We start from the raw sequence: 12,276 nt of genomic DNA, 5'->3' as shown, positions 1-12,276 counted from the left end.
AGCATTCCCACGATATAGAACAGTCTCTGGATAGGCGCCCTATGACCAGATAGCTGTGGGGCCACAATTCCATGGGACATTAGTGCAATGAAAAAACATTCTGATCCATTGTAGGGGCCCCTGTTCCATTCACCCTTAATGAAAAACTATTCTGATCCAGTGACAAATTCTCCAAACTGCCCTTACATCCATGTGCCATCAGAGCCTTGTGCGGCTTCTTTTATTAAATGGTCTAGGATTGTTATCCACAGGTGGGCATCTCTCCACATCCCCAGTACAAGGTTGTGGATCCACCAGTGATGGCTGTGTAGTCCCACAATAAGAATCCATTGTACTTCTAATAAAATACAAAAAAAATTTATTTAAAAGGCGCTCTCCACATCACAAGCACATGATTTTAACATTAGCTACTAACCACTGCTGCAAAAGTAGAGATTTTACCCATGCTATTTAAAAAAATAGTATTCCCTAACCAATGCTTACAATACAATTCTCCCAACATAAATATCATGCTTATCACAGGGATTAGAATAAAACATTGTGTTTGTGCTGATAGAATATAATGATCTCACCACCACATTGGGAGCTGGAAAAGGTTTGTTCGTTACAGGCTGTAATCTTGAACAGTTGGTATCTGTTCAAATCCCTCCAGGTACCTAGCTCCCCATGACATTAGCGTGGCCAAAAGAACCCAGAACTTTGCATTTTACAAGTACGCATTCAACATGACAACCACATTCCACAAAGCACAACATTTACCAAGTCAAATTCCAAGTCAAAGTTAACATTGTCACTACAGTTCCTACGTGCACAAAAAAACGCGTGCATCGGGATGTCATTTATGGTTGATTTTTTTAGACAACTTGAGGGGAATAGGGTGATGTTGACTTCAGTAGGTTTCCTGAATGTTTTGCTTGCTAGTCTGTTGTTTTCCACATATACATTTAAATCTAAAAAATCTATACTGTGGTCATCAATATGTCCTGTCAGTTCTGGGCCAAACTCATTTGTGTTTAAAAAACCAATGAAACGTTGAAAATCATCTGAAGTTCCTTTCCAAATTATGATAATGTCATCTATAAATCATTTCCACAAAACTATTTGGTGATTATAATCTGGATTCACTAGCTCATGGCTCCCATCGCTACCCCTTTGGTTTGAAGATAATAATTCTGGTCAAATAAAAAGTAATTGTTGTTTAGGGTGAATTCTAAAAATTCCTTGACCATCTCAACGTGATGCCTGTTGGAGTGTGGTCTATTGATGTGTATAATGATTTAACATCAAGAGTCGTCAATTTATATTTTGACTCCCAGTTGATAGTGGTTAAAGTCTGTAGAACATGAGTTGAATCTCTAATGTAAGATGCAATGGCTCACTTGTTGTTTAATTAATGTTTCAATATAGGAGGATAAGCCTTCCATTGCCCAACCGATGCCACTGACTATTGGTCTGACTTCTGGTAGTTTATCATACTTTTTATGAATCTTTGGGAGAAAATAGATTGTAGGCAGGGTGGGTTCCGTAATAGCCAGAAATCTTTTTTTATCATCTGTTAGTAGGCCCTTCATAAACCATTCAGAAATAAGTTGTGTCATTTCTTTTACTACTGTCTTTGTGGGGTTAGACATGCATTTTTTGTAACAGTCTGGTGTTGCTAGATGTAAATAGTCTTCTCTGTTGAGAATTACTATAGCTCCACCCTTGTCAGCCTCCTTAATCACTATAGCATTTGTTTCAGCTAGAGTGTTCAAAGTTAGATTCGCTGCATAATAAAGATTGTATTTTCTGTAGTTACCTTTAGTTTTAGTTTTGTCCATATAATGATGGATATCTTTGATAATGGCTTTGTGAAAGGTCTCAATGATGTTTTCAGTAGTCAATTGTGGACTAAATTTCGATCTGGGTTTAAGTTCCTCCATTTCAATATTTTTTGGATGCACACCTAGTTCATCACAGATCTGATTCCTTGTTTTTTAAACATTTGCATCTAAAGATAGTAAAAGATGTGTTTTCTCAATGGCTGAAATAGTTAGATTACTAGGTGGTAATGATTGTTCAGGTGCTTTGTATGTTATGACCTTATGGTGGAAAAGCTTCATTAATTTAAGCCTTCAAACAAACTTATAGAGATCAATTTGGAAATCTATTAGATTTGCTTTAGTGGTTGGGGTGATTGAGAAGCCTTTATTAAGAACTGATTCTTCTATCGAGGTAAGGGCCCTATCTGATAAGTTAATTATAAGATTCTGCTTGGGTTTTTTAGTGGTTGCTTGCAAGAGACTGATATTGTCAATCTTTGCGTTAGGTTTGGGTCTGTGTTTATAGCTATGTCTTCTTCCTCTGATGATATTTTTTGTGTTGATGTACTTTGTACAAGTGGTGTTTGAAATCTGACTTGTTTGAAATTGGTCTGTTGGTTGCATTTTTTGTATCGCTTGATTTCCTCTAAAAAAACTTCCTGTGACTAGTAGACTCTTCATTTGTGTTAGCTGCATTAGTTTACGATAAACTGGTTCTTGTTTGTGTTTTATTTTCAGAGTCTATTTCGGAACTGCCCGGTGAGGACACTGGTGTAGTATCATCAAATGTACTCTGAAATGTGAATACTCTGTCCTCTCCATAATCTATCTCGTCTCGAAAATATTTTATTAACTTCCTAAATTTAATCTCATCTTGGTATTCCTTCAAGATTGAGTAAATTCTTTTCTAGTTTTTCTGTTTTGTACTTTCTAGGCTGTTAATTTCTGCTATTTCTTGTTTAACTTGATCTATTAGTAATATTGTACGAGAGTGTTCCCTGTCTGCATGCTCTACTAGCAAATCTATCATTCCTCTGGAGCTGTTTACTAGGTTCTCTTCCCACTTCTGTCCCAGATCTTGGTAATCTTTTTTGTTAAAGTCAGGAAAATTGAATACTCTTTTTAAAACAAAAACTTTATTTAACTTTGTACAGTGGTACAACTTTACATATTCATACAACAAGATATTACAGTCTACAGGTACATTCCAACAGCTCTTATGCAGACATGAAGGTGTTTACATCATTCACAGTTCTGTGTTTTGCCACTTCCACCCTTTTCTTTATTGGACAATTACTGACGAAAGTCTCCCCATATATCTCTCGGTCGGTTTGTTAAGGGCATCAAACTGGAGTATAGCTCTTCTTTATCTTTTGCCCAGGCCATATAGCTCATCCATTCCTCAATTATGGGGGGTGTTGTACTCTTCCACCATCCTTAATATGTCACGTTTAGTGAGTAGCAGCCCAATATTTATGCGTTTACGCTTTAAGTACATAGCCCAATACACATGACATGTGTTCCCACCTTACCGGTTGGTCTACCATTGCTTCCAATGCATTACGTACCTTCTTCCAGTATGCGGAGAACTCACTGCAAGACCACAGCATATGCATTATGTCAGCCACCTCACTCCTGCATCTCGGGAACTTTCCATCAACCATTACATACATTTTTTTAAGACGGGCGGGAGTGGGGTGTACCCTATTCAATATTTTGAAATGAATTAATCTGTACCTGGAGTTGTAAGACACCTGCATCGTGAGCCTGCACAGTTGTAGCCAATGTGCATCCATAGAAGTGATATCTAGGTCCTTCTCCCACTCACCTTTTTCGTCGACAAGGCCAGTCTATACAGCACCAAAGCTGTTGTCTTCATTGTATTGGGGGAAATTACATAGTTCAGACATTGGTGTGAGAGTGGTTCTTGGGGAAACCCATCCCAAACCAATACCACCGCAGAGCGGAGTCTATATAATTGGAGTCTCTGGAGTGGGATGTGCCCTACTTGTGTTTTAATATGGTCCAATGACACAAAACCCTTATTCCGGTATAGATCTCCAAGATTCATTGTGCCTACTTCCCGCCAGTGTGCCACCAGCATTTAATCTCTAGATGTTGCATCCCAGATTGGCATAGCCGGGCTATACATTATGGTGTTATTGCGTTGTTGGACTAGTCTCGACCATGCCTGTTGTGTGGCTATGACTGGCCTATGACTGGGTCTAGGTGGTTACCACCCATCCAAATCCCTGTAGCCAACCCATGTAGTAGCGTGGCTTTGCTCCTCCCATATCTTTCTAGTTCCAAATATGAAGTGTGCGATCCGCCCTACACCCACTGTGCCGTGTAGCATGCTTGTGCTGCTTGATAGTACAATTCGTAAATCTGGAGCAGCCAGCCGCCCTGTTCGTACAGCAATGTTAGACGATTCCAGCTGGCCCTTGCCTGCCTTTTCCACACAAACATGCAGCCTGTAGGCAAGATGATCATCTTTAATAGTGCCACACGACCCATTAGTGAGATAGGGAGTTGCCTCCATCTTTCAAGTTTGGCACACATTTCACTAACCAGCGTGTCCTAATTGAGGGATCGTACAAGAGTCGCTGTTCGCTACATTTCAACTCCCAGGTAATGCACCTGTTGGGGCGACCAAAGCAGTCCAAACAAGTTATTGGGCTGTCTCAAGCGAAGACCCGAATATTTGCTAAACTCTTGCACCACAGCCAGAATTCTTTGCAAGTATTTCTCGGGCTCTCTCACATACATCATAATGTCCCAGCGTATAGCGTTATCAATTCTTCCCATCCAGCTATGGGTTACCTACCCGAGCATGGCGTGCGCTCATAAGATCTGCCAAGGGTTCTATCACCAGGGCGAATAGCAAAGGTGAAAGCAGGCATCCCTGCCTAGTCCCACCCACTAGTATCAATATTGAGGATAGTACGCCGTTAATGCACACTCTAGCATACGGTTGCGTGTATAAGATTCGCACCCAAAGTATAAAGCTCGGGCCAAACCCATAGTTATTCAACACCCTGAACAGGAACTGCCAATATACTGTATCAAATGCTTTATGCATGTCTAAAGATATCGCCACCCCTTCAGTGCCTTGTGGTATCTTCACTATTACATTCTAAAAGCTCTGCATATTGGATGCTGTCGATCTTCCCTGTATAAATGCCGCCTGGTCCTCATGTACCATATATGGCATCAAGGGGTTCAGACTGGAGGCCAGTACCTTTGCAATGTCTTTGCATCAGTGTTAATAAGGGATAGTGGGAGATAAGACCGACAGTTTTCTGGCGGCTTTCTGGGCTTCAGTAATAGGGCGATGACTGCCTCTCGCATTGACTCTGGCAAAACTCAGACATTGGTGTGAGGTCCAGCGCCTTAGTCCAAACCATTAGGAGACGGGGAGCCAAAGTATCCATCAATTCCCTGTAAAACTCTGCTCCTAGCCCATCACATCAGATCCAGGGGCTTTTCCCCTGATAAACCTTGAATTGCCTCCTTTATCTCATTCAGAGCTATCAGGACCTCGAGTGCACTACAAGCGCCATCGATAACAGTGTCGGGAGTATCTTGGCCAAATATTCATCTATCTCACTCTCCGTAGTCTCGCTTTGAGGGGAGTACAGATTCTCATAGAAGCCATAAAACACTTTGCACACCTCTTCTACCTTATTAACCACCAGTCCATCCTGCCTGGTTATGCACGGGATAGACGAGTTGCCCTTCTCAGTGCGAACCGTCTGTGCCAAAAGTTTCCCTGGCCTCTCCTGCTCCCCATATCTATGTGCCGCTGCCGGACTGTCGAAGTAATGTATTTCTGCCATTCCTCCAGTTACGTTTTGATTTCTCTGCAGATATGTGGAGATGGATTGGCCGCATATTCCTCCTGTAATTTAGCTAGGGTCTCTTCCTGTCTTCTAAGTTCCCTCCTAATGCATCGCAGTACCACAAATTCGGTGGAAATCGCAACCTCACGCATGTAAACTTTAAATGTTTGCCATAAGATGGCCTGCGTGTCCACCGACCCTTCGTTGTTTTCAAGGAAGTCAGTGATGTGTTGTGCCATACCTGACCGGAATAATGGGTCTAACAGGGATGAGGGTTTAACGCACCACTGTGTTCTCTAGGGAGTCCCTTCTGCAATGTTCAGTGTGAGCTTTACTGGGCAATGATGAGGAAATATCGTGGGCAATATCTAGGCCTCCGTTACCCAACTCAACACCCCCTGCGATGTTAACCAGAGATCTATACGGGCGTGCATGTCATGAACGGACAAGTAAAAAGTGAATGCCCTCTGTGTCCCATGCAATGAGCGCCATACATCTCTCAAGCCCAAATCCGTAACATGTGTGTGTATCGTACGTGCTCATCAGGGTCCTCAACATTGCTGACGTGCGGTCCAGATCAGAGTCAAATATAGTGTTAAAATCACCCCCGCAGATCACTAATGCTGTGGGATATTTGGCACATTTGCAAAACACTTCCTCGTAGAATTCGGAGTCATCTACATTAGGGCCTTATACATTAATTAATAAAACCTCTGCATTCCCCATCCCAAGTTTCCCATGCACGATCACAAATCTGCCACTTTCATCACTCTCCTTTGTGTAGTGTATAAATGGGAGCAACCTGTGGATCGGAATCATGACCCCATGAGCTCTGGTCGAGTAGGAAGTGTAATATCGTTTCACTCCCCACTCCCCAGCCAGGGGCCACCCTCTGCGCTCGATGATCTAATAGATGCATTTCTTGCAAAAATAGTAACTGAACACATATGCCATTATCTTACACATTTTCATGGGCAGGCCTAGCCCCCTCACATTCCAGTTTAGTAATTTCACCCCGGTTGATCCACATCTAGCCATAATCTCTGGTGTACCATCCGGTTAACGTGACCATCCTGCACCTGTTCACCATCTGATCATAGTGTGTCATACCTGACCTGTACATTTTCAGAACAATTTCACCCCAACATTTCCCAGTTCCCACCACCCACTCCCTCATAGTACCCCAAACTTTGACTATGATTTGGCTCTTCCACATCCCTCCCCTTCCCTCCTCATCCCGTTAAACCAAAATGTGCACTCACATTAGGGGTGACTTCTTCCGTGGCACCTAGAGTTCCCAGCTGGTACCATGATTGAACTTTAGCCGGGCCTAATCCACTATAACAGATAAAACAGACGTTACCAGAACACATTGTAAATTGCCTAGTTACTGATGATGTTCGGCACATCAACTCTCGAGTCTTACATCTAGCGCCCTGTACAACCAGACCAGAACACTATACTCCCACCCGTTACAGACCGGCCCACCATGTCACTTGCAAAAAGCCATTGAGTCCATCACAGCCTGGACTGTCCTCCCACAAGCGGGACTGAAGTCACACAAATTTTAGTGTCATCCCGGGTGTTCAGTTTGGTTTATTCACTGACATGACCCTTCTTCTAGCGATTGCTTCCCCGGTAGGGGGTTATTGGCTTCAATAAATGCTGCCACCTTCTCTGGGAATTTGAAAAAGTAGGTCTTGTTTTTAAACTGCATGCGGATCCTGGCCCCGTATAGTATTGTAGAGGATATTTGATGCTCCCTCAGTAGTTTCTTGACCATGACAAATGTGGGCCTCTCCTGTTGTACCGCCAGTGTATAGTCTTGAAAGATACAGATCACGTGGAACCCATCTTCAACTCTTGTTTTTCACGTGCAGCTCTTAAAACCATGTCTCTGTCTCTGTAATTCATACGCCGCTCTATTATCAGTCGAGGGTACATGCCTGGCTTAGGCCTTGCCATCAGCGTTCTGTGAGCTCGTTCTACCACAAACATGTGGGACCAGCCGGGGTCCCGCAACAGATCTTTCAGCAAGTTCTCCACAACGTGTTCCATGGGACCCTTCAGGGTGTCTTCCGGCACCCCTATGATGCGTACATTGTTGCGTTGTGATCTCGCCTCTAGATCCTCACACTTCAGCTTGACACTACCCAGACCTTTTGCCATAGCTGTCACTGTATTCTGTAGCACCTCTATGGTGTCTTCTGCCGCGCCGATTCGTGTCTCCATTTCCGTGATGCATTCCGTGGCCTTTTCTAACTGGGCACGGATCGTTCAGACATTAATGGTAATACCATCAAGCTTGTCATTGATGGCCGTGAACCCTTGTTGCATAATAGTCATGACTCCTTGTAAGTCAATGGGGGGCAAAGTTGAAGTCATCTCCGGTGTTTCTTGGCTGCTGGAACCTTCGCCTCCAGCTTCCATCTGCTTGGTTGTTGGTCTGGCAAATGTGTCCATGGAGCCACTCTTTTTTTGGGGGGTGACCCCATTAGGCATTACAGAGGGTTACTGGGCAGCTTACCAGCATGGGGCAATTCCTTACGGTGGCAATTGTTCAGGTGTAATGTCCCAAGAGTCTGTGCTCCGAGGCTGTTCCTCTGGCCCTGCCCCAACAATGTAAATAAAAAGCAGCCTTGGGCATGCATGTCCGTTGTCCTCCCCTCCTGCTTGAGCCCGGTGTGCGTTCATAACATGTGCTTTCCCCCTTAGCAATGGACTGCATCAAGGCCACTGGCCATAATGATATCTGTCTTGGGCTGTCTGCATCAGTATGAGTGGGGAGGATATACAATTATGCAGTGGTACCTGAATAAATGGGTTTGCAGTGTCTTCTTATCCACTCCGTAGTGTCTGGAAGCTTGGAAATGTTCCACTGAGCCTGCCCCCGCAGGTCGTCATGTTTGCCTCCTTGTGCCGGGTCCTACCGCAGTGGCAGGTCACCACCTGTGGGTCTGCAGTATATGCTATGGCAGGCAGTTAGCGTTTCCCAACATGATCGCTGGGCAGTCTTTCCCTCAAAATCTGATGTACCCACCATCAGCGCATGTATTCCCTCCTCCGGTTCTTGATGCACTGCGGTATGGCTACAGTACAGGAGCCAGTATCAGTCAGGGTGGATCTGCACACCTGTGGTGTCCATATGCACAGCAGAACCATCACACGTGGTGCTGTACGATTGTAGCAAGCATGTTCAGTGAATCAGAACTGGCTTAAATCATGGTGCTGCTAAGCTGTGACTCACCTGGGCACTCCAACGCCCAATTCGATCCTCACACCAACCTAATGTTGTTGGACGCGGTGGGGCTTCTCGGTTCGTTCGTGAAGCTTCTTGGCTGCCCCCACCATTAGTCCTGACAATGCTGCTGGGTATCTTTCCTCCCCTTGCACCGTTGATTAAGTGTAGTCGGCTCAGTCTCCGGCCGACGTGAGCTCTGCCAGTAGTGTGGAGTATCTGCAAGCGGACCTCTTCACCAGCGCTTGGTCTCCTCCTCCAGTAGTCTCCTCTGCTTGCCTGCAGCCGCCGGGACCACTTCCACTGGGAACTTCCCAGTGCTTCGGTCCTCGATTGTACACATGACCAGCTCGGGTCCTCAGGACTTCGCTTGTTATCTCTGGCGCTGCTGGGGGATTCCTTCTGAATCTCAGTCAGAATGTGCCTATCCCCTTCATAACGCTTCACAGAAAGTTTTACGGCTAGCCCTTCATATGAACAGCTGATTTGTGCCGGAGAACTTCCAGCCTCCACGGAGCTCATGCGAAGGCAGCCATATTGCCTGACGTGCAACAGCACCCCACCGAAAAATGTATACTCTTAATCCTCTCGGGATTTTGTCATTCTCTTTATAGTTAACTATTGACACCTTTTGGCAATATTTGTTGATTTCCTTCTTTGATAATCTTTCCAGTATGATGAATTTTTGTTGCAGGTGTTCTGATGTTGTACTACCTGATCTAAATGCGTTACATGTGCTATTTTTTGGAGCAAATAGTGCTGCTCGGTGTTCCTTCCAGTTTAGTAAATATTCTGCCATGTTCGTAATCCTTCAATGCTTTATGCACTCAATACCCAGCTGTGTCAGTCCAGAACTAATATGTAAAGTCTGGTGGGGTACACTGGATTGGATGTCCTTAGGTTTCTAATGTGTTAAAGTATATAGTGCAAGACAGCTACACACTTAAAAAGCCTGAGATTAACCCCTAAATCTCTCTAAATTAAGACCGTGAACAACTCTTTCTACTGTGTGCGCTTACCTCTGTAATGATATAGTAACTAGCATTGGCTTATTCAATTTCAATTTTATAGAAAGACTGAGTATTCTTGCTCGCCGACACGTATTTCGACCCCAGGTAGTTTTCAAGGCGTAACTATATTCAATAAATCCATAAACCAGATGATGCAAGAAAATCATAAGCATATTGGTAATATATAATACATAATCCAAATTCAATGAGATTATTAGTATAGAGTGTAATGTTCGCACATTCCCATTGTCCAATTCAATTGATTCAGATTTTGTCAGAAGGATTTGAGGATTGAAGACAATAGCTATACCTCTATTGCAAGCCTATTTATGTTTCCTTTCTACCTTGGGTTACTGTGTAATTACAAAAATTGACCAGTAAGTTACTTCATCTTCTTTGTATTCACAATTACCTTAGCCTTAGCTACATATTTCTCTTGGTGCTTCAGTTACATTGTTACTTCTTAAGTATCTTCATACCATTTCTGCATAGATTTATATATCCTCTTTATGACATCCCTGTGCCCTCGTCAGATTTCACTTAACGTTCCATGATGTTCATAGCTGCGTGCTGACATCCTTCCATGTGGCATTCTTCCACCCTTTCAGTGCAAGTTTGTTTGTTTGTTTTTATTACTTATATTGCGCTTCAGGGGTAACCGGGCGCATTTTATAAGACAACTTAAAGCTTACTTACAAGAGCACATGGCAAAAAGAGAAACAAGAAACAGGAAATATATAATATAAAATAATAAAAGGGTACATTCTGTATGGCTGTCTGAGTGCATAACGTCTCTCATACACTTGATGCGGTGTAGGAACAATACATGGTGTCCCACATATAGCCCTTCTGATGGCAGTGATGGTGCGGGAGATAGGGTAAATACATCCACCTGCTCCTCTACGAAGTGTATGGCACATTAACCCCCGCCCCCACACACTCCAGCAGTGCCCAGAACACCCACTTGAGTTCAAAGCAGTTGTGCTTTAGGGCCGCCAAAAGCAAAGGCCTATTGTGTGAGTCGACCGCTGACAGTGCCACGTTGTCTTTGGTGGGATATCCTCAGAGGGAGGGCCTTTTCACCATCACCTATAAAAGAGCTAGCACAAGGCAGAGTGCTTTATGATAAAGAGATTGTTTTGCAATGGCCTTTGAGAGCTGTGTGTGATTTTGTGAGAGGGTTTCTTTAAATGTTTAACTGTCTATTACTGAAAGTCTCCTGTCACTTATTTGTTTTAGGTTCTCTGGAGCAAAGCCCGAACTGCTAGGAAACAACACAAAACTCGTGGAGTGGTTACCCCAAAATGACTTACTTGGTAAGAGAAATATTAATGATTCAAAGTGATTCACTTTTGTGAGATTTACGTGAACTTTGAGGTTGAGATTCTCGGAAAATGGGGCTTCTAAAAATAACCCAGATGGTGCGGTCATCTTAGATGCCGCATTTTTTAAAATGCGCAGGTCACCTTATTCTCAAAGGTGACCCGCCCATTTCCAGGGGGGTGCACTGCAGTGGAAATGATGTTCTGGACAGCCCTCTTGCATACATTACTGTCAGGAGCACTCTCCCAACACTAATGTATAAGAGGCTCCCAGCGCCCGCGTGGGTGCTGGGGGCACATTTTACAGTGACTTGCTGTTGAAGGGCCTGTCAACATGTACTGTATGCATTTCATTGTGCGTCCCATTTGAGGATTCTGTATGCACAGACACGCACCCTTACTTGCTCAGATGTGCAAAGGGGTTGTATAAAGGCATCTGTACGTGTGCAAAATATGCTTTGTACTCCCAATTACTGAGGTTCAGCATCACAAAATATAGTCAAGAGATGAAGACAGAATTGGGATACTTGACCCCAGAATCAACAGCCACTAATGCAACAGCTTTAGAACTCAAAACGAGTTTTGTATCCATCGTAGATGTGTGTGGAGTATATAGAGACAGTACATTTTATTTTTGTATTCTGCCTTCCAGCTTTTTCCAACATTATATTGAGGGATCAAAGTCTGAATATAGCCCAAGCTGCAATGGCAGGATGATGTTAGTTGTGGACAGCCCGGCTATAAGAAGATTGCTGTGGATGTAAAATGTCAATGATTTGTTGGGAGCAAGTCAAAAGTCACACTTGTGAAGCTGAACCTGGGAGAAGACAATTAAAGTGCCCAATAACGAAGAGGGTTTCATATTTAGAGTTAGCAAGATACAGCTGGCAGGCATGCGCATAGCATTTTCAAGTTCCTTGGTATGTCTGGGACGGCTGCAACTGCAAAATCATTGTCCTACCAGGAAGATAAACCTGCTATCCCTGCCAATCTCCACAACATTTGGCTGCATGCATTCTCAGTCTTTGCCCTGAAACTGTGGAACAAGAGCCATCTACTGAT

General features: G+C 43.6%; 1 protein-coding gene across 7 annotated transcripts in view; it reads left to right on the top strand.

Moving 5' to 3' along the window:
• The window catches only part of UGT8 (UDP glycosyltransferase 8), a 570,821-nt gene that overhangs the window by 510,129 nt on the left and 48,416 nt on the right, over positions 1-12,276 (top strand). For all 7 annotated transcript variants that reach the window (XM_069631073.1, XM_069631068.1, XM_069631072.1 and 4 more), the window contains one exon: positions 11,132-11,208. In XM_069631073.1, the coding sequence (XP_069487174.1) occupies positions 11,132-11,208 (77 nt within the window). The remainder of the gene's footprint in view (positions 1-11,131; positions 11,209-12,276) is intronic.

This window comes from Ambystoma mexicanum, chromosome 6q, assembly GCF_040938575.1.
Source record: "Ambystoma mexicanum isolate Mex_15411 chromosome 6q, UKY_AmexF1_1, whole genome shotgun sequence".
In the NCBI taxonomy this organism is placed as follows: Eukaryota; Metazoa; Chordata; class Amphibia; order Caudata; family Ambystomatidae; genus Ambystoma; species Ambystoma mexicanum.
This window is presented reverse-complemented; position numbering and strand designations above follow the sequence as displayed.